Genomic DNA, 25,071 nt, shown 5'->3' with positions numbered 1-25,071 from the left:
CTACGAACTGTCGATGTCCTGTAACTACAGCTACCTTGTAGGTAACGGCCACCGATACCTTTGGGCGGACTGTTTACCTGAGTAATTTGTCAGAGCATAATGTTTGGATTCGAAACCCTTGAGCCTTTGGGACCTCGGTGGTTATCTTTTAATCCACACTTTATGACCATGTAAAAGATTGTCTACTTCGCCAACTACTTACTCAACAGTAAGAAATAATAATAGTAACAATAGCTTTTATAACAAAATATTTTTAAAGAAATATTATATCAAAGTGTGTAGAAATCATTTATTCTATTTTTTATATTTGGTTAATTTTAAAAAGTTGTGAAATATACGCAACAAAGAAAAAAGTGTGCCCTTTGTTACCAAATTTCAAAGTTCTAATCTGGGATATTTCAATTGTATATCAGAATATTTAAATTACAAGTATGTCTGGATAAAAACTTTGGATAAACTTTTGTGTATATAATTAAACCATTTCTATCTATAAGATCTACGTATATAATATTTGTATTCTGTTTACTCTATGCACTTAATTTGTAATCAAAAGCTATATATAGCGTATTCTTATACAGCATTAGGTTATTCGATAATTGTGCAACGGTGTAACTTTCGAATCATTATTCCGACTACATAACTCCGCTTTCGAAAAATGATTCGAAGTTCGTTACATCACTGGATCCTTCGATTATCTAAGGAACTGCGTTGGTAGCTATCGAGTATCGATGTAAACAGATTTATGAGCAAAGAAACACAATGATTGTTAAGTGCTAACATTTCAGAGTTCAGTCATGCGAATCAGAAGAGTCACTCGAACACGGTAGGAGTTAGCGCCGATACATTTTCCGTCCCGCATCGCTTTCTCATTCATCTCCGCGAAGAAAGAATTCGTGAGAACATTTTTACAATTCTGAAGTATGTTTGTTTCTTAACTGTTTTATATTCTCGGACCAATTATAGCTATAACGGCGTTTTTAAAGAAAATAAAACAACTTAACATATAGCAGAAAAAGATAATTTCCATTTCCTACTTTATAACTAATAATTAAAAGCTATTATCAAAGGAAATTTCGTTTATCCTATTACGAATTATACGTTAATAATAATTATAATCAAACATTACAACTGCTAAAATTTGTCAAATATACTAATCTTCCACAAAACTTATGAAACCTAATCTGTAATTTTAACAGAGAAGCTAATATACAGGGTGTTCGGCTGCAGGTGTAAGGAAATTTAAGGGTTGATTCTTAAAGTCGAAATAAGACGAAAATCAAGAATAAAAAAATTGCGTTTTCGGTTTTAATATTCTGTATCTAATGTTAACAAGAATCTCTACGTAGAAATTTAAATTAAGAAATAATTGAAATTTTCAATAGCAATAAATGTTATAACTTCTCACTTTTTGATAAGGTAAACAGCTTTCGTAATTGCTGAAAGAATTCGAATATTTCCGAAAGAAATTCAATTACACCGCGCAAAGGCTCAATATTTATACATGACGCTTCCACGTATATTTGATCGTAACTTGGAATAATCAGCTACGAAAGGATCATTGATCTCAGATCATCGTTAAAAATAACAGAGCGTTGTATTTCTGAAGAGTGCGTGACATTTGCGTACAAAAAGCACGATGCAGACTTTGTCAGCCACCTTCCTTTGAATGTTTCAGATGCCTTTTCACTGGTCAACCAAGACGATTATTTACCCGCCTTAGTGATTACACGTCGGTCTACCATAGTAGGAAATACCTCTAAATATACTGACAGCCTTGAGGAACTACGATGCGGGAAACTTTTGTGTAGCGATTACCACTCAAATCACCGTAAAATTCTTGTGAAATGCGTTTCATTGTGCCACGAGAAAACGCAGGTAAAATTTAGCTGTTTCTGTTGTCGGAGAAAGTTTTTTTTTTTGTCGGCGGAAGCAGGACGTTTCGAAATCTTTCCGTAAAAAAGCATTAACCTTCCATTTGTGCTTATTTTTCCTTTTCTTCATTAGTTCTTATTAGTGATTTATCAAAATAAATTCCTATTCATTTCTTAACATTCTATATCTTAGATTGGTTTGCAGTTTAGAGGGAAACAATAAAAAGCGCTATTATCATTTTCACGACGTAGCGCGAGAGGGCCTAAGGTAAGTCATCAAACAAAACATTATAAATATCATCACATGTAATGTAATTAATATTTATTTTCTATGAAAAGTAGGAAGTGTGTGTATTTATTTTTAAAACGCAAAAAGTCTTGGTGACAGAGAATTATTTTCTAAATGAATCATTCTGAATACTTCGTAATATTATTACATTATTTAAACAATATATTGTAACACGAATTATAATCCAAGACAGATGTGTTTTTGTATAATTTCAATTGATTCTTAGATGTCAGTTCATAAGACTGAGAATTATTAAATGCAAATTATGAATTAAAAATTAACGCAAGGGTCGAAGAAAAGAAAAATTCGATTTTCTACATTTAACAAGAAAGAACGGGTTAAAGGAATGTATATTTATACAACTAAATAATCTGTAACATTTTATTAACATATTTATATATTTCCTATGTATCATTCAAATATACAGTAGCGCTATAGGCGCCTATTATTTTCGTAAAATTAGTCATTGCCATATAATACTAATTCGTATAGACAGAAGTACATATATCTATTTTATACTTGCGTGCGTTCATTTTGCTTGATTTTATTAACACATGTAACTTTTCTAGTTACTTGAAAGTTTACATAAAATCTTCGATTACTGACAGAATTTCAATAACAAAACTTTAAATTTTAAAAAGTTTCATATTGCCACGAACGCAACTAAAATAAAATAAATTTTACACGAATTTACTAACTATCATAACTATATATATGTAACTATATACACACACACACACATATATATATAGTTATGATATATATATATATATATATATATAATTATAGTACCACGTACGACATCTGGAATATAATATAGGATATTTCACTTAACTTCAGCATCTTAAATGTCCCGTTTATATCTTATGAAAGGAAAAAATATTAAAAGAAGAGAATATTCGGTTCGAATTTGCAAATGTACAATATGTTGACCTTTACGTGATTTTCATCGAGAAAATCATGTTTGTACGACAAACAGATAAAGGTAAGATTTGCATGTTTCAATGCAAACGATTTATTGCAGGAGGTGTTAGAAATATGCACCATTCAACTCAATATACTTTTGAAGACAGAAAATGAATAATTTCTTTACATTTTTTAGCATCAGGGACAATTACACGACACATTGTTCCAATGAAATTAAGTTTCCTCCATTTATAAGTTAATTAGCCATTAATCTACATAGTGCACATCATTAAACTTGTGTCTTATGAGCTATAAGACTGCTGTAATGAAAATATGTTATCCCATTTAAAAATACTTCGATGAGCTTGAAATCTCGAAAAAGGCGGCCTTGAGAAAATTTTTTTATCTATCACACATCGAACTGAATATTCCTTTGATATTTTTTCCTATCATAAAAAATAAGCCAGATATTTAAGATGGTCGAGTTCCGTGAAATACACTAATATATATAATACAAAAATAATGGATATATATTATCATCACGTATCTCTAGTTCATTATTTCCAGTTACGCATCGTTCTTTTTTTTCTCGATATGTTTTCATCACAGCTTCATATATCCCATTCCTTTACATGATGCTATTCAATACATTTAACTCTATCTTTGCAGTTATTGACATAGCTTTGTACAATTTTCTATAGAGACATTTCTTCGTTAAGTATTTTATTGAGGTTCGTTGGCCTGGCCTTCCATGAACTTTATATATTAGATTTTCAAGAAAATGCTATAAAATTTTGACTATTTTACTCCAAGTCTTGTTGAAATATTTTCTTCTAATTTGCTCTTTTTTTTCTTTTTGCTTTTTTAAATTTTAATACAAAATATCGAATTATGCACTGAGTGAGTTAAAATATTGTTTAAGTTGAAAGAAGAATTGAGAGGATTCTTTAAGAAGAAATGATGAGACGATAGGAAGAAAAGATAAGATTCTAAATTCATTTACTTATCGAAAATTTCACAATTGTCCTCAATCGTGTTCTTCTAATACACGTATTTTCTTCTTAGAAATAGAAGCACTTAAATGGTTTCTGTATCTCTCTCATTTCTTTCAGCTGACTAAATATTCAGTATGTAGGAGGCGAATATATCAAAATCATTACAACTCTAAACGAATTCATACCACTCAAGCAGCCTTGTACATATCGCAAATGATCCTCTCGATAGGAATGATGCCGATAGTCCTCCTGAAGAACAACTCCTCGATGGCATGCGTGGAAACTGAACGGAGCGAAGGGAGCAACAAAAGTAATTTTCCAAACCTCAGAGCACCTAACGATGCACCACTTAATCTTTGACCAAGTGCAAGTTGTGCTCCATCCCTCAGTCTGGCGACTGCTGCCGCGTCCCTGAGTCTACTTCCGACACTAGGAGAGGCTGATCCACTGCTACTTCTACTGCTTGGGGTAGGTTCGCTATCCAGTCCAGCTTTAAACAGTACGATCGCTCTGATGCACGCGAACTCATGCTGATCGAGATTCATCGCGTGAAAACCAGCCAGTGTTTCTCTAAATCGATTCACTTCGACTGCCAGACTGAGACCGTGAGGTGCGGGTGGGAGAAGGGTAGTTGGATCTAACGTTGGAAGGATTTGAGCGGCGGCGAGGAGAAATAGTTCTCTCCACGAGAATTCTAATAGAGTCAATTGATCTTCCAGGACCAGGGTTGTTCCTGCTGCTAGTTCTTTGGCCCAATGAACGTTCAGGAAAAGTAATCTGGCTGCCTGTTCGCAGATCGACTCCGCCGTTACCGCCGGGATCAATGGTAGAGATGGCAAACCCGCCATGTTGACTGGTATCTATACATTTGAATAAAAACCTCGTGTTCAGTGGTTGTAGATTTAGTGGATGTGTTTAGAATAAGATGGTGAACTTGGTTGACTTCTGCAGAAATGGAAAGTATTCTAAAATTTGAGAGTCAGAAATTGTTGTAAAATTCTGTATAGAGGATTTTAGAGCTTGTAGAGGATTGTAGGGGATTGTACGTGTAAAAATACTCCATGAAATTATCTTAAACGACAGAATAAAATTTAATGTTATTCGTAGATAATTCTTGCCAAAATTCATCTTCCGTTCTATATTTTATATTCCAAATATACGAATTTATAGAAGCCTAAAACGTTATTTTTTAATTCTCTTTTCCATTTCGATGTGACGAGCTCAATTTCACAGATATCAATCATTAGACATACGACGTTTATGCATTTACGAAAATGCAAACATACACAGAATGCGTATGACATGCAAAAATGTACAAAACATCGGAAGTATAATGCTTGTTAATTAAGTGAAACTAATTTCTGTTTAAATTCTATTCCATTCCATTCTGTCCCATTAAAACACACTACATTACATTACAATATATTTCATTACACTCCATTGCTTCATAGGAATATGAATTTGTAAATATGAGTATCCGCAATCTAGTGATTATCTAATTTATTAACGTGTTTCGTGAATTGAACAACATATTATTCGCAAACTTCTTCTTATATATACATATATACCTTCGATACGGCCAAGCTGTTACAGTAAACAGGATGTGAAAGAAGATGATGAGGAGTTGGTGTAGCTACGGAGACTCTAGATTCTGTCGGTGGTTTGGGCAAAGCGAGATCCAAAGCTGTCGTTGGTGGGGGCACCATGCTAGCCATCATTTCGGGTTCTTTAAAATACAAGGCCATCTGCCTCCGCAGAGTTGAGTTTCGTGGCCCCCGTTCGTGCTGCACGGCTTGAAAAATACAAAAATTTATATTAATATATAATTTAACATATATTTCTAGATGTGTTTATTTATCTCATACACTTCAAGATCTTGTAGATAAATTTTCCTTGTGTTTCGCTAAGATTTTTCACAGTCAATAAACACTATGCTTCGTTTAATATATAGCAACAATCTTTTAATGTTCAATTATTTGCAAATTATATTACACTTAAGTTTTGTGTGTCCCCAAGCACTATTCTTTTAAGCAAATTTTTCCTATATAATCCTTTGAATTTTTCAATTACAGCCTGATCCATCGGTTGCATTCACGATGTTACGTTTGGTGGAAAAAACATAATGTCAAATAGTTCATTTCTTAATTTATTTAATTCTATAACGGGATGGTGTGTTATCTAGTAAAAGCAGGACATTCGCCTTTCTTCCTGTTTCTTGCTGATATTTTTGTACATTAGGAATAAATTTCGAAAAATGGCAAGTTTTAAAAAGTTAGGCACTCATCCATCCACTCTTCTGTGCCTTGTAATTGATCGAAACATTACTGAGACGCTTAAGGCATTGAGATTTCACAGACTTTCCAACCATAAACAATGAAAGCTAACGCGAACCCGAGGCGTTGGAACACACTATAGCAATTATCCGACCCTTATAAATTTTAAAGCCAGGTCCGGTATTTTCTGCACCCGAAACCATCGATATCCGAGGTAGCAACCTTCAATGCAAAGCTATCTTATTGGTGTCATAAATATAATCCTCTAAAGAATTTTAATTGCGTACAGAACCGTATAAAGTTATCTTGAATTCTTTAGCACTGTATTCATTCGCAAAAAGTTTTACACCATAAATGTTTAACATATATTCGTGGCTTTCGTTTGTATACGCGTGACTTGAGATAAGCCCACAGAAAAAATCACACATTGAAGGTCTCCGTAATTGTAGTTTCAAGAAATTGTTGATCATATTGATACACTGAGTTGAGTTTACAGACGTGGTGATCCCACTGTCATCAGGAAAATATGGGCCAATGATGCCAAATATTATATTATATTATAAATATTACATATACATTATATCGCGACTTGAAATGACGTATGATATCCTTTCTCATGACACCCAATATTGAAATGGCAACCGAAGAGTCGTTGAGTTCCGTTAACCGACTCGACACTTTACGAAACTATCGACTACGAACACTCGATGCTCTGATGTCCACAGCGACATGATAACAAATGAAATCACATAGCCTGAAGCGTTAAACACCCTCCTACTCAAGCCTCTATCCCCACTACCTGCTTCCTAACATTCATTGAAAATGCCGTAACGCACCCTGTATTATGTTATCGTATTACTATATTCTACAACCAGATACAAACGACAAAATAGTGAGAAATTATGTTCGTTTTCAAAATATCGGAAGGAATTAGAAATTTATTTGAATATTGTTTCTAACATTAACATCTTCCTAATGTGAAAAATTTATCGACATTTTACGTTGTAGCCGATAGATAAATTTTATAATACATCATGGAACTTACCGTCTTTGTTCATGCCGACTTGAATACACTTAGCTAAGCGACATGCTCTACATTGATTTCGATGCGTTTTATCCACCATGCAACCCCCTTTAGACTTTGCTTTGCAGACGTACTGGCGATTTCTTCGTATCGATCTCTTGAAGAAACCCGCACACCCATCGCAAGCAAAAATCCCATAATGCTTTCCTGAAGAATGATCCCGACATACCTTACAGGGAATATCATAAAGAATACGACCTGCAATAATATAAAAATATTTTTTTATCAGTATTGTGAACGAATTTAATTTAGTTGATTAAATTAATTTAATCAAACGATTCGTATAAATTTATTAGACGCCAAAAGTATAATAAAAGAAAATAGCTATTAGTAATGTAATAATTTAGGTTTATATGTATCTTTAATTTTGAATACTTTAAATATCTGAACCAAACATTGCAAATAATTAAACTAGCAGAAAGAAAGAAAATAAAAGAATTCTACCTTTGCAATATGAGTAATAACCATTACAGAGTAATTCGCTTTTTCACTTTAAAAGCCTCAGGATTAAAGGCATCTTAGGTCTAAATAAAGTAAACAATTTTCATTAATAAGAACAATATGTGCATGTGGAATAATTACTCTATAATAGTTTATAATATGAAACATGTAAATGAAAATAGAAATGATTCTGCGTTGCACAGAACGTATACATATGTTTCTAGCAAGATATTATTATGGATGCATATATACATTCATCGTAATGAAAGGTTTAAACAAATAAAGCGTAGGTACAGCATCAAATTAATCCGATAACGTTTAAAAGCAATTGAAAATGAAAGCATGACATGAAATTGGCAGAACTGCAAAAATAACGCGTGCCACTCACATGCAGTGTACTCAAAACTTTATTTTCAATGCAAACTTCGTTGAAACAATTTTCCCAAAAATATCAAAAGCTCCCATATATATAGCCACAAATAGCCGATCAAGTTCCGAAGCACGAACACATGCATATTCAGTTATCGAATACTCTATGCCTCGCCTCTTAAGTTCGACAACGAGCGAAGAGAACGTACGATAGAAGTCTCTGGTTCTGAATCGATCTTTGCCTAAAAGGTGTATTCTTACCCCGTTCCTGGTGGTAAAGAAGAAAGGAAAAAGGCGCGTTTAAGTTGGAAGAATGCCAGTATTTTGAATCGGGAACCCATTTACCATCGAAAACACGGATCCCGTGAATGACGTTGCCGATGAATGGATCGATTTGTCGCCAAGTTAGAACGACCTCCTGGACGTACGCGCCTCTATACCTGTTCGTGCTGGCCCTCTATATAAAACAGCAAGGGTGTGGTACGTTTATAATGGGGGTACCAACTCGTTGTCGCGGGCTCCGCCTACGCTATTGAGCTCGACGAGACTCGTGAATGGGGCTGAATGGACCGGATGTGGCTGCTGCATTCACCAGCTCTTAAGTGAGCAGCCAGAAACACGACACTTCGCTCGTATCACCTGATCTCCCTTGATCGGCCTTTCCTCAGCTCCTTTATCTTACTTAACGTGGATCTTATTATGGGAGAAGGTTAAACATTTTCGTAGCATTCCGCCAATGCTCTATCCCCCCCCCCCCCTTCACTTGCACACACTAAGAGAGAAACCCAGAAGGAAAGTTTATCGACAGTCTAATTCGTTGTTGGACAAAGGATAATCTGGGGGTGTTTGCTTGAGAGATAAAGAAAGAAAATTTCGGTTAGGTTTGAAAATGATTTTTTAGCGCCAGTTTTTCTTTTAGGTATTATTGAGGGTGGCTATTTGAAAGGTCATTAGCCAAGCACAATGTGTAATAGTATTTAATATTGTAGTGAAATATCTTTCCATGTTTGGAATTAGTGGCGTAAAAAATATTGTATGTTCTTATGATTTAATAATTTAATGATGTTATTAGATGAATCATTTATGTTAGACGATATAAGGAAGAATGCACAACAGAAGACGAAGACGATAACACGAAACTGAAAAACAGATTGCGGATATTTATGCGCTTATAAATAAATAATTTAAATGGGCAAGAATGTATTGAATTTGAGTACATAATATTTCAAAATATTCAAGAAATATCCAAAGTAAATTACTTTATGATTATAGATATTTAAAGATAAGATAAGTTGTTGTTTACGTCCTATTTTTATAATGTTTAGTTTACTTATAAATTTCGTGTTAAAGTCATACAAGAATAGGCTATCTCGTGCTATACCTACTTTAATTATAATACAAAAAGTTTAATGGTTTTTAACAACATTAAAATTTATCTGATTTAACATCTCAAATTCGTTGATCGTAATAATTTTTTAATTCTCAAATTTCCTAATTTCGATTTTAAGTCACAACGATATTTGCAATTTAAGTTCCATTAGGAAGAATCGATATAATTCTATATTTTCAGTGTAATTAAGTTTAAAAAAGCTTCAAAATGAATTACGTAAATGAACACTATCAATTCAATTAGGAACGAGGAACTACCTGTTGATTTCTTCCAACAAAATTTCGCCAGTTAATTCAATTTCAGCCTAAATCTATTAATTTTTCCCGAAACTTAAAATTTGAAACATAAAAAGAAAGACATACATCAGAGGGTCGAGCATATCTTCGCGTAAAATATCGATGAAAATGTACGCATTATACGAAATATGATGCGCGCGTACTAACTACTGCAACAAGCAGGTTGCAATGACAGGGGTGCACCCTTGCACGATACTAAAGACCCTTTTCTCCCACGATAAAGGGAAAGTTGAATCGCAAACACGTATATTTTTCACGTACAGAAAGAGTTTTACTAAAACTTCAGCGAATGTCTTTCCAAGAAGCCTCTTGATACGATAAGATACATACGTTGGTATTATTTGATAAAAACTTAATAAAATAATATGAACACCTACAGGTATATATTATTTAAAAGTGGAATCGCTCTTAAAAAATAATTTAATAATTTTATTTAAAGATTTTGGAAATTGCACAATTTCATATTAGCATGCAACAATTGTTTAAAAAACATTTTTCCAAGGATTTGTGACACTGTAATTTCAACAACCATAGTGTCTTAGAAGATCTATAAAACTGTCAATAAACGACTAAGTTCGAAAGAACAGAGTTATAAGCAATCATCCTAAATCAGAATAATTTATATTCAAACTTAACTTACTTTTCTTTCCCTTTTCTCCTACATAGTAAGTATTGTAGTATTATATATAATTTCAGTGCAAGTTAGATTACAAAAAAAAGTTATCACGAGTTTCAAATTGTTTTTAGTAAGACAATCAAACAACAAAATAACTCCTTAAAGAACCATTCACTTCTTTATACATCTAACTGTATTTATCATGATTTAATAAAAATCGTTAAAAAATAAATGAATCAAATCATATCCTCGGAAATGATCGCTTTACAAAATATAAGAAACGGACGAGCAAGAATAAAGTCAACGAAGTAAAACCATCGGATTTATCAGCTGACTAAAGCAAAAGAAGCCTGTTGTTTCTTGCATACGAGTGTTTATTTTAATAGCAATTGGAAACTAACTCCCAAAGGACAATGAACGAGTATAGGAAGAGAGGCGTGCACGAAGGAACGCACATGCTCGTGGTAGAATCACGCGATGCACATTTTACGAGCCGATATTCGAGCGTTGCATCAAATTTGCATTCGACCGGCGTGGCTCGCGAGTCATTCGCGATTGAATTTTTCATCGTTGTGGAATCGAGGTCTATGTTTTACCGAGTGCTGGTCATCTTTCTTCCGTCGCTTTCCTTTTCTCTGGCTTGTCAATCATTCATGGAATTTTTACAGTGATCGAGTTCGCCCTTCGTCCAGAAAGGAGACGGACACCGGCTTAATGCGCAAAAGCGCATGCTTGCTTACCATTAACCACACGCAAATCGCGAATGGAAAGGGGACTGCAAAATTCAATGATTTTCTCTACGTCTCCCTTCGTCTCTTAATTTCATTTTTATTTACACGATTAGTCGTCGTCATTCGCTTTAAAATATTTTATTTTGTTACGTTGTTACTATAGGATGATTATTTTCACGAAATTGAACCTGCGTATAAGCCATTTTTTGTGGATATTATAAACTTATATATATTATTAATATCTGAATTCTGATTTTTTAATATTATGGTTACGGAGAGATTGACTAAATGTTTCGTCACTATTTGTTAATTTATCATAGACTTTATAATTTTATGAAGATTGAAGAAGTTGAAAACACTTATAGTCTTATACACTTCTTTGTAAAGTTTGTTAGAACAATATGTAAAACAGTTTATTTAGGTTTCTTTCAATAACACCGTGTATATATTAGTTTTATACATTATTCCATTGCTTGGTCTTTAATAAATAAAGAAATAAAAAAATAATAAAGAAAGAAAAAAATAAAAGAAATGAAGGAGGAACCTAAAGTTAACTAAAAAATAAAAGATTAGAAACATTATGTTCAATGTTTAATTAGAAGTAAGTAATCGGAAATTATTGAACATAACATAACATTTTCAAAACCTATATACTTAAATTTTCAGTCTAATCTGGTGCATTAATTAAGTAGTTTAAGAAGAGATGGATAAAATAATTTAACTCTGTAAAATAAATAAATTGCCAAGAAATTGAATGACGATAACTTCCCTATATAATTTTGAGCGTGATATAATGCGTTCAAGATATAAAAATCTGTAAATAATTTAATATTACACCCATAAGACAACAATTATTATCAGATGATTAATTTGAGAATTGATTCGCACATTGGATATGATTCACTCCTGCTGAAGCGACATTTTATTTGGATTTTATCATCATTCAAGTCCATTGGTCGGGTAACTTCGATGTTAGATGTTCGTGACAACTAAATTGAGGGAAAAGTTCGTCGCGATTCGGGGTAAAGGGGTGAAAAGGGGTAAATTATCGTGCATTTCGTCGAACGTCGAACGTCGAACGAAAAGTTGAGTATAATTTTAAGTTCTGTCAGAACTTTTTCGTAATAGCTAGATAACTTTTCTTGCACGTAATCGCTATTCAAGTTTATCTAATTCTTTTTTCGTTTAATAAAAATTAATTATTCGGACTATATATATTTATATAAAATATTTGAATACTTGAATTTAAAATTTTGTTCACAGCTGTATTTGACAATTTTATTTTGCAAAGAAATAGAATCTTATTTGTAGAATTTTTCAGTATTCAACAGGGCAAGTTAGGATATAATCTTTCCTTGAGATAATGCGCGACGAAGAGCTTCGGAAATTTTCGGATAAAACGGCTTTTAGCCACAGTATCATGAAAGTAAAATCTTTCGTGACATTCAATTCCTGCTGATTTATTCTACTATGATTTTAATTTTTTACACCAAAAAATTATCCAATCATATTAACTAAAATAACATTTTCATTCTCAACGATATTCAGATAAGACCTAACAGTTTGGGTGACATCATCATCGTTCGTACCGTTATGTCACTGTCCATCAGGTGTTATGCGCATCGTTAGTGGGGTATGGAAATTTCGCGGCATGTGTCAGGAAACAAACGCCTACCACCGATATACACCTATACGTGCATATAACGCACGCGCGATCATTCGTCATCTGTTCGCCGCGTTACGGTTATAGGGGCTGCGATGTCCAATTCACGCTTCGGCGAAAGATCCGCGCGATTTTCATGTATCTGTTCTTCTGCCTCACTATTCCCTCCATCGTATCGAACGAATTTTATTATTGCGTTATGTTTAACAATTACATCCATTGAAATATTAATAAAAAATAACACTTGGATGAGAACTTTCATTAAAGCAGTTTCGAGATATATTCTCTCGAAAAATACTCTCTCAATGTATTAAATCTGACAATGTTTAATACATCGTTTGAATATATCGTAATAGTTTGTAAAAATATTTCAGTAAATATTTAGATCATCATTAAGTCACGTCCATCACGTCTTTTTATAATATTCTATGCCATGAAATACAATAAATATAATTTAAAAAAATATTTCAATAAAATGTAAGATTAAAATTCCGTCGAATCAATTATAGACATATTCATATTCTATAAAATACATTTGCCAATTCAATTATGCAAGTAAACTATCCAAGTAGGTCTTAAGATCATTTTCAAGTCAACCAGCAACGAGTTATATGCATTGATTTTTCGACAAATGACGCTCGAATTCAACCACCCACGACAACCTGTTACCTCGTTACGGAGATTCGTGGTTACCGCATTATATGTTGACCATCTGCCATTATTTTCTCATGGCTGAATGCCACCGGAGACGAGTCATTTAAATGCACGATCATCCGTCTCGTTTAAATACTGCATATGTTATTTGTTTCACACGAGATTAGCCGCGTGATGGCAAGCACCCTTTTTTGATACAGGATAATTATCCCTGCACCCTCCGATGTGATTAATGCTTTGTAAATGACAGAACGAGAATGGTATTGCTATATTTGAAACACATATGATTTCGATTACGAAATAAAAAAGAACTAAACGGGAACTATAATAATTAGGAGGACGTAGATTCCCAGAAATACCGAAAGGAAGAATTAGTTCTAATCAAAAACAGAAGAAAAAGTGTTTTAATTGATCATATTTATTTGCACGTGAATTTGTATCTTAATTTCGAGAGATAGAATAATTTTTAACTTTTTTACTGTTGCAATAAAATAAGTTTTGTAACAGAAATATTAAATATAATAATGATAATTGTAATACGATGTAAAACAATTAAAATGCGAAATAGTGATAATACACGATTACTTTTCAAGCGTCCTATCAAAATTCTCTCCAATCGTTTAAAAACACTTCATGGATAGTCGTAAAATAAATAACAATATAGCCAGTCTCATGAGATCGGATATATGAAATAAAAATTTATATCTTATTTTTACGTATATTTTCTTTAGATGAACTAGATTTCCTAAATTAAAGTCTACATTAACACACTTAAATAACAATTTAAACAACAAATTAAATCAATTAATTTAATATTACTTAATTTTTTATGAAATTTCATAAATATTCTTATTATTATTTACTTGAAATAATTATCCTAAATAATATGCCAAACTACACAAGAATTCTAGCCCAATATGATACAAAATTTTATTCAAAACCTCTGAAATTGTAAGAACTTTATGCTCTCAAATGTTAACTTCTAGCAGCACTGATAAGTGTAATGAAGTTGGAAAAGTTCATACCTGTTCTCAGGTATCGGGATGTATAAAATAAGTAATTATGTAGCGTTACATAGTGAAACAATAGCACAGCGATACCAGGTTAGATACCTTAACCTAAACCCTAATGGTATTTACAAAGCACATCATTTCAGAACTAACCTTACTAATCCCATTTTATAGTTATTTGAGAGGTAAGCACAGCTGTCATTATAAGAAGTGTTAGCAAACGATATATTCTTTACATGTCGAAGACAAGGGATTGAAAACAATCCAAAGACCTTGTGATATATAATAAAATACAAGAAAATAATATAAAATTCTTTGTAGGTGTTTCCTTGGATAAATGAAATAATTTTGGTAGATTGACAATTTTCGAGTTTCACGTTTAAATATTTTAGAGAATAAAAGATCAAGCAAATCATTAATTTATATTGTAGTACCATAATTATAATATTGCATTTGTGTATTGTCATTAATTATAGTTAATTTTATTGAGAATCAGAGAATTATACATATACTAACATTTAGAATATAATTGCGTGGAAAATTGAATATTGAACTGTATTGAGAAATTTAGTTTTGTGAGACTACGAGACTATCGTATGTATGATTGCAAGCGAAAGTGCATGAATATCGTCGTGAGATTTGTGAATACCATTGTAAAGCGATTTGATATGAATTTATATACTGTCAGTTATATGGATAATATTTCATGATAATAATCGTAACAATTTTATAGGTACTTACAATAATCTGAAGAAGAGTGTTTTAAATAATAGTTTGTTAATATTAAAAATAACTAAAAAGCATTTTTTGTTAAAGTCGATAAAATCTAAAAAGTCGTTATATGTGTCATTTTATATAATTGATCCTATTCAGTGTTGTGTATATCATTAAAACAAATTCAATGACGTAACATATATATATTATAAAGTATGTAATATATTACACAATGCATAATATATAATACATAAAGGCGTTTTTCTTTCATAATTCATAGAACACCAGAAAAATATTTTGATACGTAGTCTCTTATTATCTTATTAACTTATAAGTCAAGCAGAAATGTAATTCAGTAATACTTTGTGGCTGAATGTAAACAGTAAACACAGAGATTTTAGTTTTTATTTAAACGTATTCGTAAAATCTTGAACTTGTCAATGTAATGATTGTATCTAATAGCGGGATATTTATAATTACCTATTTACGAATACGTTACTGCAGAATTATGATTTCAAATCGGTTAGCTTTTATGTAACGACATATTAATGAAAAGATAACTTTTCATCAAATTTCAATGTTTGCAAACGTCATCATGCAATTCGGATATTTATCACGTGTTAACAAGAAAGTAAGTTTACATTTTACATTAATTAATTGAGTTTACATTCAATTACACAACATTATTGAATTATGTCTGTGTTCGTCCTAGATATTGATGAGAAATTTTATTACGCTTTAGGGTAATTTCCTAAATAAGTTGTTACAGGAAAGGTACTTTGTAATTATTATCATACAATAGAATATTACTGGACAGATAAAATTATATGGTACCATTATACAAGTATAGGTATCTCCAAATTTGGTTTGAAAAAAATCTTTTTGGCAAATATTTAGTTATTACTTAGATTCGAAAAAGGACCATGACCACTGTTCTGTGAAATAGAACGTTTTGTATAAAATTTAATTTCACATATGAAATATAGAGATACATTTAATATTGAGAAATTTTTCACTTTCAAAATTTTGCGATTTAAATTTTAATTGAAAAATATCGTTTAGATACTTCTTTTTATATGAATCGTGTTTCAAGACAGCAGGTCCTATGAAAAATTGAAAAATATGAAAGTGACAAAATATAAATAATTACTTCTAAGTTGAAAATAAATTGCTCTAGGAACGATTACAAAAAATAAACTAGCATTTGCACAGTCGGTGAAGAACAAAATCTTCTAAAATTTTTCTCTTTCTGGTATACTATACCAGAATATATACATTTTTTTTCAAAATACCACCAACGAATATAAACAATCAAATATAATCGACACCAATAATTTTAAAGAATAACCTCACTGCATATTATTCTACCACATATTATCTACACATACAACTGATTCCAACACTACTTTTCATTTCTCCACAAACGTCAACAAAAATATAAAATAAATCTTGAAACTTACTGGACGATGCAGACATCTTCGGCTGTACCACGGGCATATGTCCGATTTGTGTTTCTGGAGTCTGCATTTGGATCGCCTCTTCCATAACACACTGTGATTAACAAACAAGAACAATCCCAATAAGAACGAAGAACCAACTTTGAGTTAATGCACTTTCAATCGCGCGAGATCAGCGTACGAGTGGTTTGTTTTTAACTGAGAACTAACATGTGACACGTAGAATTTCCGCAATCCAAAAACCGAGAGACTACTCGACGTTGTTTCCTGTACCCTCGAAGCGAGGGGGTTGGCTCCGTGATGAAACGTGACTGACAGTCATCGTAGCCAGGACTTCTTGATAGTAAGCACAGCTCGTGACCGTTTTCAAACAAACGGTGGAACGTCGTCGGAACGCTTCATTGGCCAACAGCTTCCCTACCCTCGAAAAAGGGCGGTTCTTTCGAAAGGAGCTGGTTCCTCCCTGCTTCGATGGGGGCTGAACGTCACCAGAGCCAGAGGGGAAAGGTGGCGAACGAATAAGGACGTCAGATGTCTCCTACCCTTCTCACCCTTTGTGAAGACACACACTCACGCCGCTATTCAACCGGCAGCGAGGTGAAAACGAAGCCACTTGCACCCCTTTTGCCCGTAATCGTGGACCTCGTGCCACACGATCACCAAAGCAGTGACCCCCCTCCGCAACCAAACTAATTTAGCAACACTTTTGCACTGGGATTACAGATAATCAGTAGCTTAGCGGTTGCTTTGCTGATTCCTTTATTTATATGTTTTTCGAGAATGGAATCTCAAAAGGAGTGAAATTGTGGAATGGAATTTGTTTAAAAATCGTTGGAATGAATTTGACGGACAGCGATGGATTCGAATAAGATTTTGAGGAATTTTAATGAATTTTTGCTTTTCATTTTTGGAAATGTTAAAGATATTCGTAATGCTGAAGTATGAGTATTATTAAATGAGTAGTACAATTAGTTCATTCAAGAATTGATATATCTTATATACATATTATGTATACAGCAAATGTGTCATTTATCACAGTATTTATTAGAAATTAATAGAGGTTGGGCTAGTTTTCACTCAATAGTTATCGTAATTAATTAGACTTTTATAGAAATATTTTCTTGTATCTATTAATAAAGATATGCTGTGAAAGACTAATTGTGAAACATTTAAACATGTTGCAATTCAATCTTGAAACCTGATATTAGATATCCATCTTCATACTAAGAATAATGAAATCTATTAAATACAGATAAAATAATATTTTATACGCGGTTTCTAAAATACATGAACAATCACTACGCAGGTATCTTTTTACAAAAGAAATACGAAAGAATTTGTTATTTATACTACTATTAAACTGCGGATGTGTATACAATTTTATATCATAAATACAACTCAAGAAATGATATATATCTATATATCTAGATTTACCTCTCTATATATAGAGGTAAATATGTATTCTAATTACTTTATCCAAAAGGATATTCTCATTTGTTTAGAATAATTGTTCATATTTGATTTTATACCTATTATATGCATTCAATATATCCCTACCTCTTTAAACTTCCCACAAACATATAAACGACTACAGTTCATTTCCTACATTTTTTTACCATGTTAGTCATAAACTCAATAAACCGTAAAAAAGTCTTAAACCGACCGCCGTGCTATTTCAAGCACTAAAATTTACTAAACGTCGTTTCCACTCGAAGCAAAACCACGTATCCGTCACTCTTGAAATCCACTGATGTGTGGATGGAAAACGTCAGGTACAAGAAGCCAAGAAAGAAAGAAACAGAGGGCGAAAAATAGACAAAGCAGGGAAGGCGGAAAAGAGTGAGAATATTAAAAAGAATGCATCGCAGTTAAAACGTTGAACGTTGAGAGATATGAGATGGAGAAGGTTAAACAGAACATATACCATGGAATAATGCGAAGGCAGATGCGTCGCTTCCTGACTCCCTGACTCCATCTTGAATTATCTCATGCTGGATCCCTTGTGATGACGAGCGCACCCCTCGCGCGGGAACTCGGCTTAGGGTGGTCTGTATACGTGCACTCGCCGAATGAGTGCACGAATTACGCGAAGAATCCGTCATAACCGACGTAATATTACGGAGATTGGATCTCTTGATCGTGCTCTAGATCACCCTACACATACTAGTTTCAACGATCTCCTCGATACTATCAACCGCGGGGTGGATTCTCCTCCTTTTCTCTTTTTTTTTTTGCTAGGCATAATATTGTATGGAGATTGATGCGATAAAATATGTCTGGTATAGGGAGAGAGATCCGTGATTAATTTAACGAATAATTAACGAAATAATGGAGAGACAACTATCTGAATGAAATACATACTAACTAGCGAAGAGAGATATGTTTTTGGAGATTAATAAGTGAAATTGATAGGCGATGGTATGTGAATAAGAGACAAGAACTACAAGTACGAATTTTTGAATACTAAAATTAATGTGGTAATTAATATTTAGTAGTGGTTATTGATAATAACAGCTGTAAGTAAGATTTAATTATTATTTAAAATTTCTTATCTTATTACTTCATTTATTTACTGCCATTTTATTATTATTGGTTTATCCTATATGAAAATATTATGTGGATATTTTTAATAGGTGTTTTATATTGTCTTACTATGTGCATGATATAAAAATAAAATAATAGATAGATGAATTATCTGTGCGATCTTTTTCTGCATCGTAACATTCTGATCATATTAACACGTTCGCGCCGGCGTGCACAACTGGTAGCTCATGCTCCAGTCTCCCATCAGGCGGCGTGTACCACCGGAAATGTAGTTCGTTTAATAGCTAGAAAAAATTGTCATATAGTTGAAAATTTGAATAATGGAAATTTAAGGTATACTAATTGAAAAAACATCTATACGAACAATCTCGCTGCCCCACGGCGAGAAACAAATAGCAGCGCCGGCGTGAACGTGTTAATTATTCCTTAATGATACGAAGCTCAAAATTTTGATTGATATAAAATGTACCGATAGCACAAGAATGAGGGCGTAATCTCAAATACCAATTAATCAAACTATTAAAAATTTCATAATTTATTTATAATTCCTTCATAATATTGATATAATTCTACTTAATATAAATTCCTTTTTTTTTTTTTTTTAAAATAGTACAACAAATGGAAATTGAACGTTTCAAAAAGAAATAGAGACATTTGTGATGGTGAAATCTGTTCGAGTTCATCTCTAAACCCACGGATTGCTCGGTATTCGAGGCTGAAAGGTTCAACTTTAGCAAATGCTCATCGAACCGTGGCTCGCTTTTAGCTTTGGCGCAATATGTCGAGAGAAAAGATTATCCACGTAACTGTCCCGAGGAGGTTTCACAAAGGTACGTCATTCTATTCTCTGTTGCAGTGGTACATGCAATAAGGAAGAAAAAACATGAAGAAGAGATTCGAGTCGCTTTGTCAAGAAGGCAAATACAACTAAACGGTCCGTAATCAAAATACAATTGTTCAAAGAAAAATGTTCACTAAAAGAGACGTAATTATACTATTTTATTTATTTACTTATTTATTTTCATTTTTATTTTATTCATACTTGAATTTGATAAAATTTTAAATGTATAAATGGAAACTTGAAAATTTGAAGCGATTCATACAGATAACAAAATGCTGCTAAATTTTAATCGTAATGTAGATAAGTCATAGATTTTATTGCACTATCAAAATGTAAAGTAGATAAAGTAGATAAAGATAGAAATGAATGCACTAAATTTTTAATGAAATTAAAATTTGCCCCTTTTTCTCATATAAAAAACCTCGAATTATCTTTCGTTGTTTTTAATTGGAGTATTAAGTGAAATGAACAAAAAGGTGAAAAGGTAGACAAATCTAAACAGCTGGTCGCGGGCTTGCTATCAAAATACAACTGTCTGGCATCACACGGTGAGCTTACAGAAACTGGTACAGAAACTTAGAGTACTTGTGTTCAGTGAATCGTACGAGGGGGCCGTTGCTGTTTCAAGGGGTGGAAGGGGGGACAAATTGGCGGTGGTAACTTACATGGTGGAATATAATGTTATCGATCTTGTTTCATACAAAATGCAAAGGTAACGCGCGATTACTCATTCACTGGAAACGTAATGTTTAACTTAATTGAAGTTAAGAGTTTTACTCCTTCCAGTTTTCTATACTACTTTACAATATCCGTATCTTCTTCCCGTTATTTCCAATTCGGATATAAAAATAGTATAAAACCAATTAATTACTTTATGAAAAAGTTTGCTTCTTCAAAGACAGCAGCAATGCAAGTATTTGCAAACATTAGGAAAGACATTTCAATAAGAATTAAGATATCTAGTGGAAGGTATTTATGATGCTAAACGATTGTAAACATGAAAGCAAACTTCGTGTTTATGTAAACTTTCAAGATTTACTTCACAATTGTCACAAAAATGACTTCATCGTAGTACTTGTAAATACGATAAATGATGCAGCTATATATTGCACGTACCTAAGAAATTATGTTAAATTGCCCCATTGTTAAATACTTTTTGATTAAATGAGTTTTTATTTCCTCAAATAAGTATTATTTACCGTGGGAATCTCTTAGATATATCACTCTCTGTACGTTATCGTTACAAAAATGCACATTCAGAAACAGGTTAACGGATCTGTAATATATAATTCTATATTTAATATATAAATCTATAATGTATAATATATAATTTCTCTCTCTATCCAATTCTTAAGGTAAAAAAGCGTACGCTACAGTAGAGAATACTTAACTTGGAGAAATCTATTTCAAAAATTAGTTCAGCACAAAGGAACCGTATATCTCGATGACACACACACTATAAAATACAATGAAATACACATATACACTACGAAACAATAAAATACAAATTACCTGTTTATTTATTTACGTTTTATTAGGTTGCCATAAAAGTTACTTTCATTGTACAAGTAATAGATGCACAACATTTTTTGTTTTATATTATTTTATTGAATTATGTATAATCCATTTTGCTTCAATAGAAACTTTTTTTATAATGATTATATTCTTGCAAGATTTGCTTTCCTTCTTTTACATACTTATTTATTTACAATATTCTAAATAGTTTTTCTTTCCAAGTCTATACGATACACAATCTAGGGCTATTCGTTTCAGAATATGTCTGTAGAAAATCCAAAACCGTTTAACTGTTCTTTATTAAATCAGTAATCTGGATATCGATGAAGCTTCGCCGTCTTCTTAAAAAATTTCCTGTCGCGAAACACTTGGTTTTGACATCCCGCACTATGACTGTTAAATCTCAGTAACTGCATTATAATTATCATAATTACAAACTATTTGTCTTCGTAGAAACATCTTTGTTTCTGTCTTCGGAATCCGTTCTATGTACAAAGACACTCACCAGATAAAGGCCGGAATAGGATACAGATAATAGGGTCAGTTCGTAAGCAGCACAAAGCCAGTTGAGTCCAAGCTTTTGTCCTCTAAGTGCCATCAATACGTATTGTCCTTATTTCGTATAATCATTAATTCGGACAAAGAGTTATATCCATAACAGGTCGACGGGTGGTCTAGTTCGTAGTTGTTGGTGAAAAAGGACCATGGATCGGCAGAAAACGATAATCAGGAAGCTGGAAGCAAAAAGGAGACGTAAGCAGGACCGAGGATTGGTCTCGTACTTAGCTGTTTAAATATAGAAACTGGTAAGAGCCAGGTAAAGTTTTCAGTCGTTTCTTATGTTGCCGCTATCTCTTCTGACATCTACGGTGGTACTAGAAGATCGTCGCAGGAATAACAATCTTCCGATAAGGCTATTCAATATTTGTACCTTGTTTTATTGGTATTGCATCCAAAAAAGTTCTGAAAGGCTCGTTTCGTTGGCGAGTGCAGCTTATAAACCGCAGAAAGGACACTGGGAGATTCTTTTATGGTGCCTTCCTCTCTGTTCTCGTAGGAATCACTCTTTTACAGAACCACACTTCCGAGTTGGATCTGAAAAAATGTAATTTAATTCGTGGAGATTGTGATACCATCGGAAATCGTTTTGTAATTTTAACACATTTGTTATAAGCACCATATACATTCGTGGTCATAACTATTGGAACATGTACATTTACAGAATTCTAATAAATTTATATTAATTGGTAGTTTACATAGATCATTAGATTTTACTTTAATTTTATATATGTATATTATAGAGTTTTACTTTATTTTATTCGATATTTTACTTATATTATATCATAACGTAGTAGATGACGTGAATGAAATAATACTCTTGTAATAAAGTAACTAGAAAACCAAAGCACTAATTCTATACTAAATAGCAGCAGATGCACTTCTTTACGTGTATTTTTCATTTTTTATTTTACTTCAAAAATATGAAAGTAATACATAAAGGATACGTTCAACAGAATATGTAATGTTCGACAGAATAATGCATACATTGTTCATAAATGAATCTATACTTTCATTAGATAGACAATAAGGCATTAACTCTTTCCGGTCGAAGTACGGGTATTATCCAACATTGTAATTTTGGGGAGACCAATACCCTCAAAAATTACAACCGGAAAAAGTTAAAATATCCACGCAATAAATATATAGCTACAGTTTACTCATTTTGAAATTATATGTTTCTCCGAATCATACAATTTTTATTTGTCTCCGAATAAAAAGGAGTATGACAAGCATATTTCAATTGATGAAATTTCAACCAACGTTTAAGGTGTTTCCTTCAACAGAATCAATACACTAAAATTAACAAATTTGAGAAAACGAAATTTTGAAAAATCGGAAGTTTCGTCTAATCTCACGACAAAAAGTAACATCGTCCGCTCTCTGCATCAAAGATCAAAGGCGACCTGTATTTAAGCGTGAAAAGAAGCTAGACCCTTCTAAGTTGTAGTCTTCCAGACCGAGGAAGGGATCTTGCAAAATTAGGTTGACATTTTCTTAGTCGAAGCGCCTTCTCGTTCAGGATCATTGGAGCAAGTGATAATCCCATAGCGATCATACGGTTGACTTGACAGACACTATGGCGCACGGTGGACGCCGCCAAAATTTTGAGCGGCTTCAAAATCGAAAATAAGACGGAGGTAAGGCCAGAGAGCGGCAAGCACTGTGTTAATGGAGGATAAGCTCGTGCTTCTGGACTGACTCTGTTTCTGTTCCTTGGCTATTCTTAGGGAAGCTGCCTTTTATGGAGTTCACCTGCCTGTCTCTTTAAATCTTTGCAACCCCCTACCGTCTGTCAACAATACCACATTTTTATGATTTGCAAATGGTCGTACATTAGTAGTAGTACATTTTTTCTATGTATTGCATCATGAAAACAAATTATTCTGTAACGAATTATAGCGTGTTATCAATGTAATGAAATATTTGAATACAACATTAAATTATTTATTATAACACGATTACATGAACTCCGTAATAAAATAAGTAGATTGTAGTTCTAATTTCAACAGACATTTTAGCTTAAACCAAAATTTTATTCGAGACGTATCAAACTTAATTTATTTTACATTGAAACGATAACAGTGTAACAAAATAAATAAATGAAAAATTTATATCAATTATTAATATTATTATTAAGATTACCTTACCTTTGTTCCTTCTGATTACACTAGATACTAAATTTTGCTTCCTCTCAAGTAATCGATGGAATACACTCGTTTTAACACATCGTACATCACTCGGAACTACCCCGGACTTTGTTCGCGTGATGCACGAAATCGTTTTATCTGCACCGCGATTAGAACAATGACCTGGCAAAACGACCTGTTGCTTCTTCTTCTAAACAGGGCCAATGTGTACGCATTTCCAACGTTATGGGAAACGCGGAGCATATGGTTGGGTCGATACAGTATGGACGCGAACATCATTGATGCCCTCGCGTTTTACCTGAATAACGAGGGTGGAAAGTGGCTGTCCTGTATGATGTAAAATCCGCCATATGCGGGGTTATTGCCTCATGAGAACGATCGCGCATCTCTGGTTAAATGTAATTTGACATGGGAAACGAGGTACTCCCTTGGGACTGCGAAATTATAACTTGTCAAAGGACCTTTAAAGACCACTTGTATTATATCGCCTTATCTAGGAAATTGTGCGAAAAGTTTGAAGTTTTATCGAAATTGAAAGAGATGTTTGATTTCTGCGAAAACTATAATTTATTGACTGCTTAGTTTTGAAAGAGCAGGTAGAGGTAGAAGGGAGTAAGATGTTATATAGGTTTTTAAGCTAGAGTTGCGGACTACTCGGAAGGTATTTAAGGAGGCAACTGTTTCTAAAAAATTAAGGACCAAGT

The 25,071-nt window shown here is 32.9% G+C and overlaps 1 protein-coding gene and 1 long non-coding RNA gene across 2 annotated transcripts; both read right to left on the bottom strand.

Moving 5' to 3' along the window:
- Positions 1–3,054: 3,054 nt before the first annotated feature.
- Positions 3,055–17,093, bottom strand: LOC126914136 (nuclear receptor subfamily 2 group E member 1-like). Its single transcript, XM_050717613.1, has 5 exons — positions 16,970–17,093; positions 16,763–16,853; positions 7,380–7,616; positions 5,630–5,853; positions 3,055–4,921 (listed from the first exon to the last, which is right to left on the bottom strand). The coding sequence occupies exons 2-5, from the start codon at positions 16,845–16,847 to the stop codon at positions 4,250–4,252; spliced, it is 1,218 nt and encodes a 405-aa protein (XP_050573570.1). The 5' UTR covers positions 16,848–16,853; positions 16,970–17,093; the 3' UTR covers positions 3,055–4,249.
- Positions 17,094–21,729: 4,636 nt separating this feature from the next.
- On the bottom strand, positions 21,730–22,743 carry LOC126914179 (uncharacterized). The gene is made up of 2 exons (XR_007709603.1): positions 22,591–22,743; positions 21,730–22,393 (listed from the first exon to the last, which is right to left on the bottom strand). It is a non-coding gene; the product is annotated as an uncharacterized LOC126914179 (long non-coding RNA).
- Between the last annotated feature and the right edge of the window lie 2,328 nt (positions 22,744–25,071).

Source organism: Bombus affinis, chromosome 3 (genome assembly GCF_024516045.1).
Source record: "Bombus affinis isolate iyBomAffi1 chromosome 3, iyBomAffi1.2, whole genome shotgun sequence".
In the NCBI taxonomy this organism is placed as follows: domain Eukaryota; kingdom Metazoa; phylum Arthropoda; class Insecta; order Hymenoptera; family Apidae; genus Bombus; species Bombus affinis.
This window is presented reverse-complemented; position numbering and strand designations above follow the sequence as displayed.

What these genes read in the sequence shown, in the direction of transcription:
- LOC126914136 (XM_050717613.1), bottom strand. Translation starts at nt 16,847, where the DNA reads ATGGAAGAGGCGATCCAAATGCAGACTCCAGAAACACAAATCGGACAT. An exon ending in GAAGATGTCTGCATCGTCCA is followed by an intron (nt 7,617 to 16,762) that starts GTAAGTTTCAAG and finishes ATATTATTGCAG; the next exon opens with GTCGTATTCTTTATGATATT. An exon ending in ACAGCTTGGCCGTATCGAAG is followed by an intron (nt 4,922 to 5,629) that starts GTATATATGTAT and finishes TCAAATGTATAG; the next exon opens with ATACCAGTCAACATGGCGGG.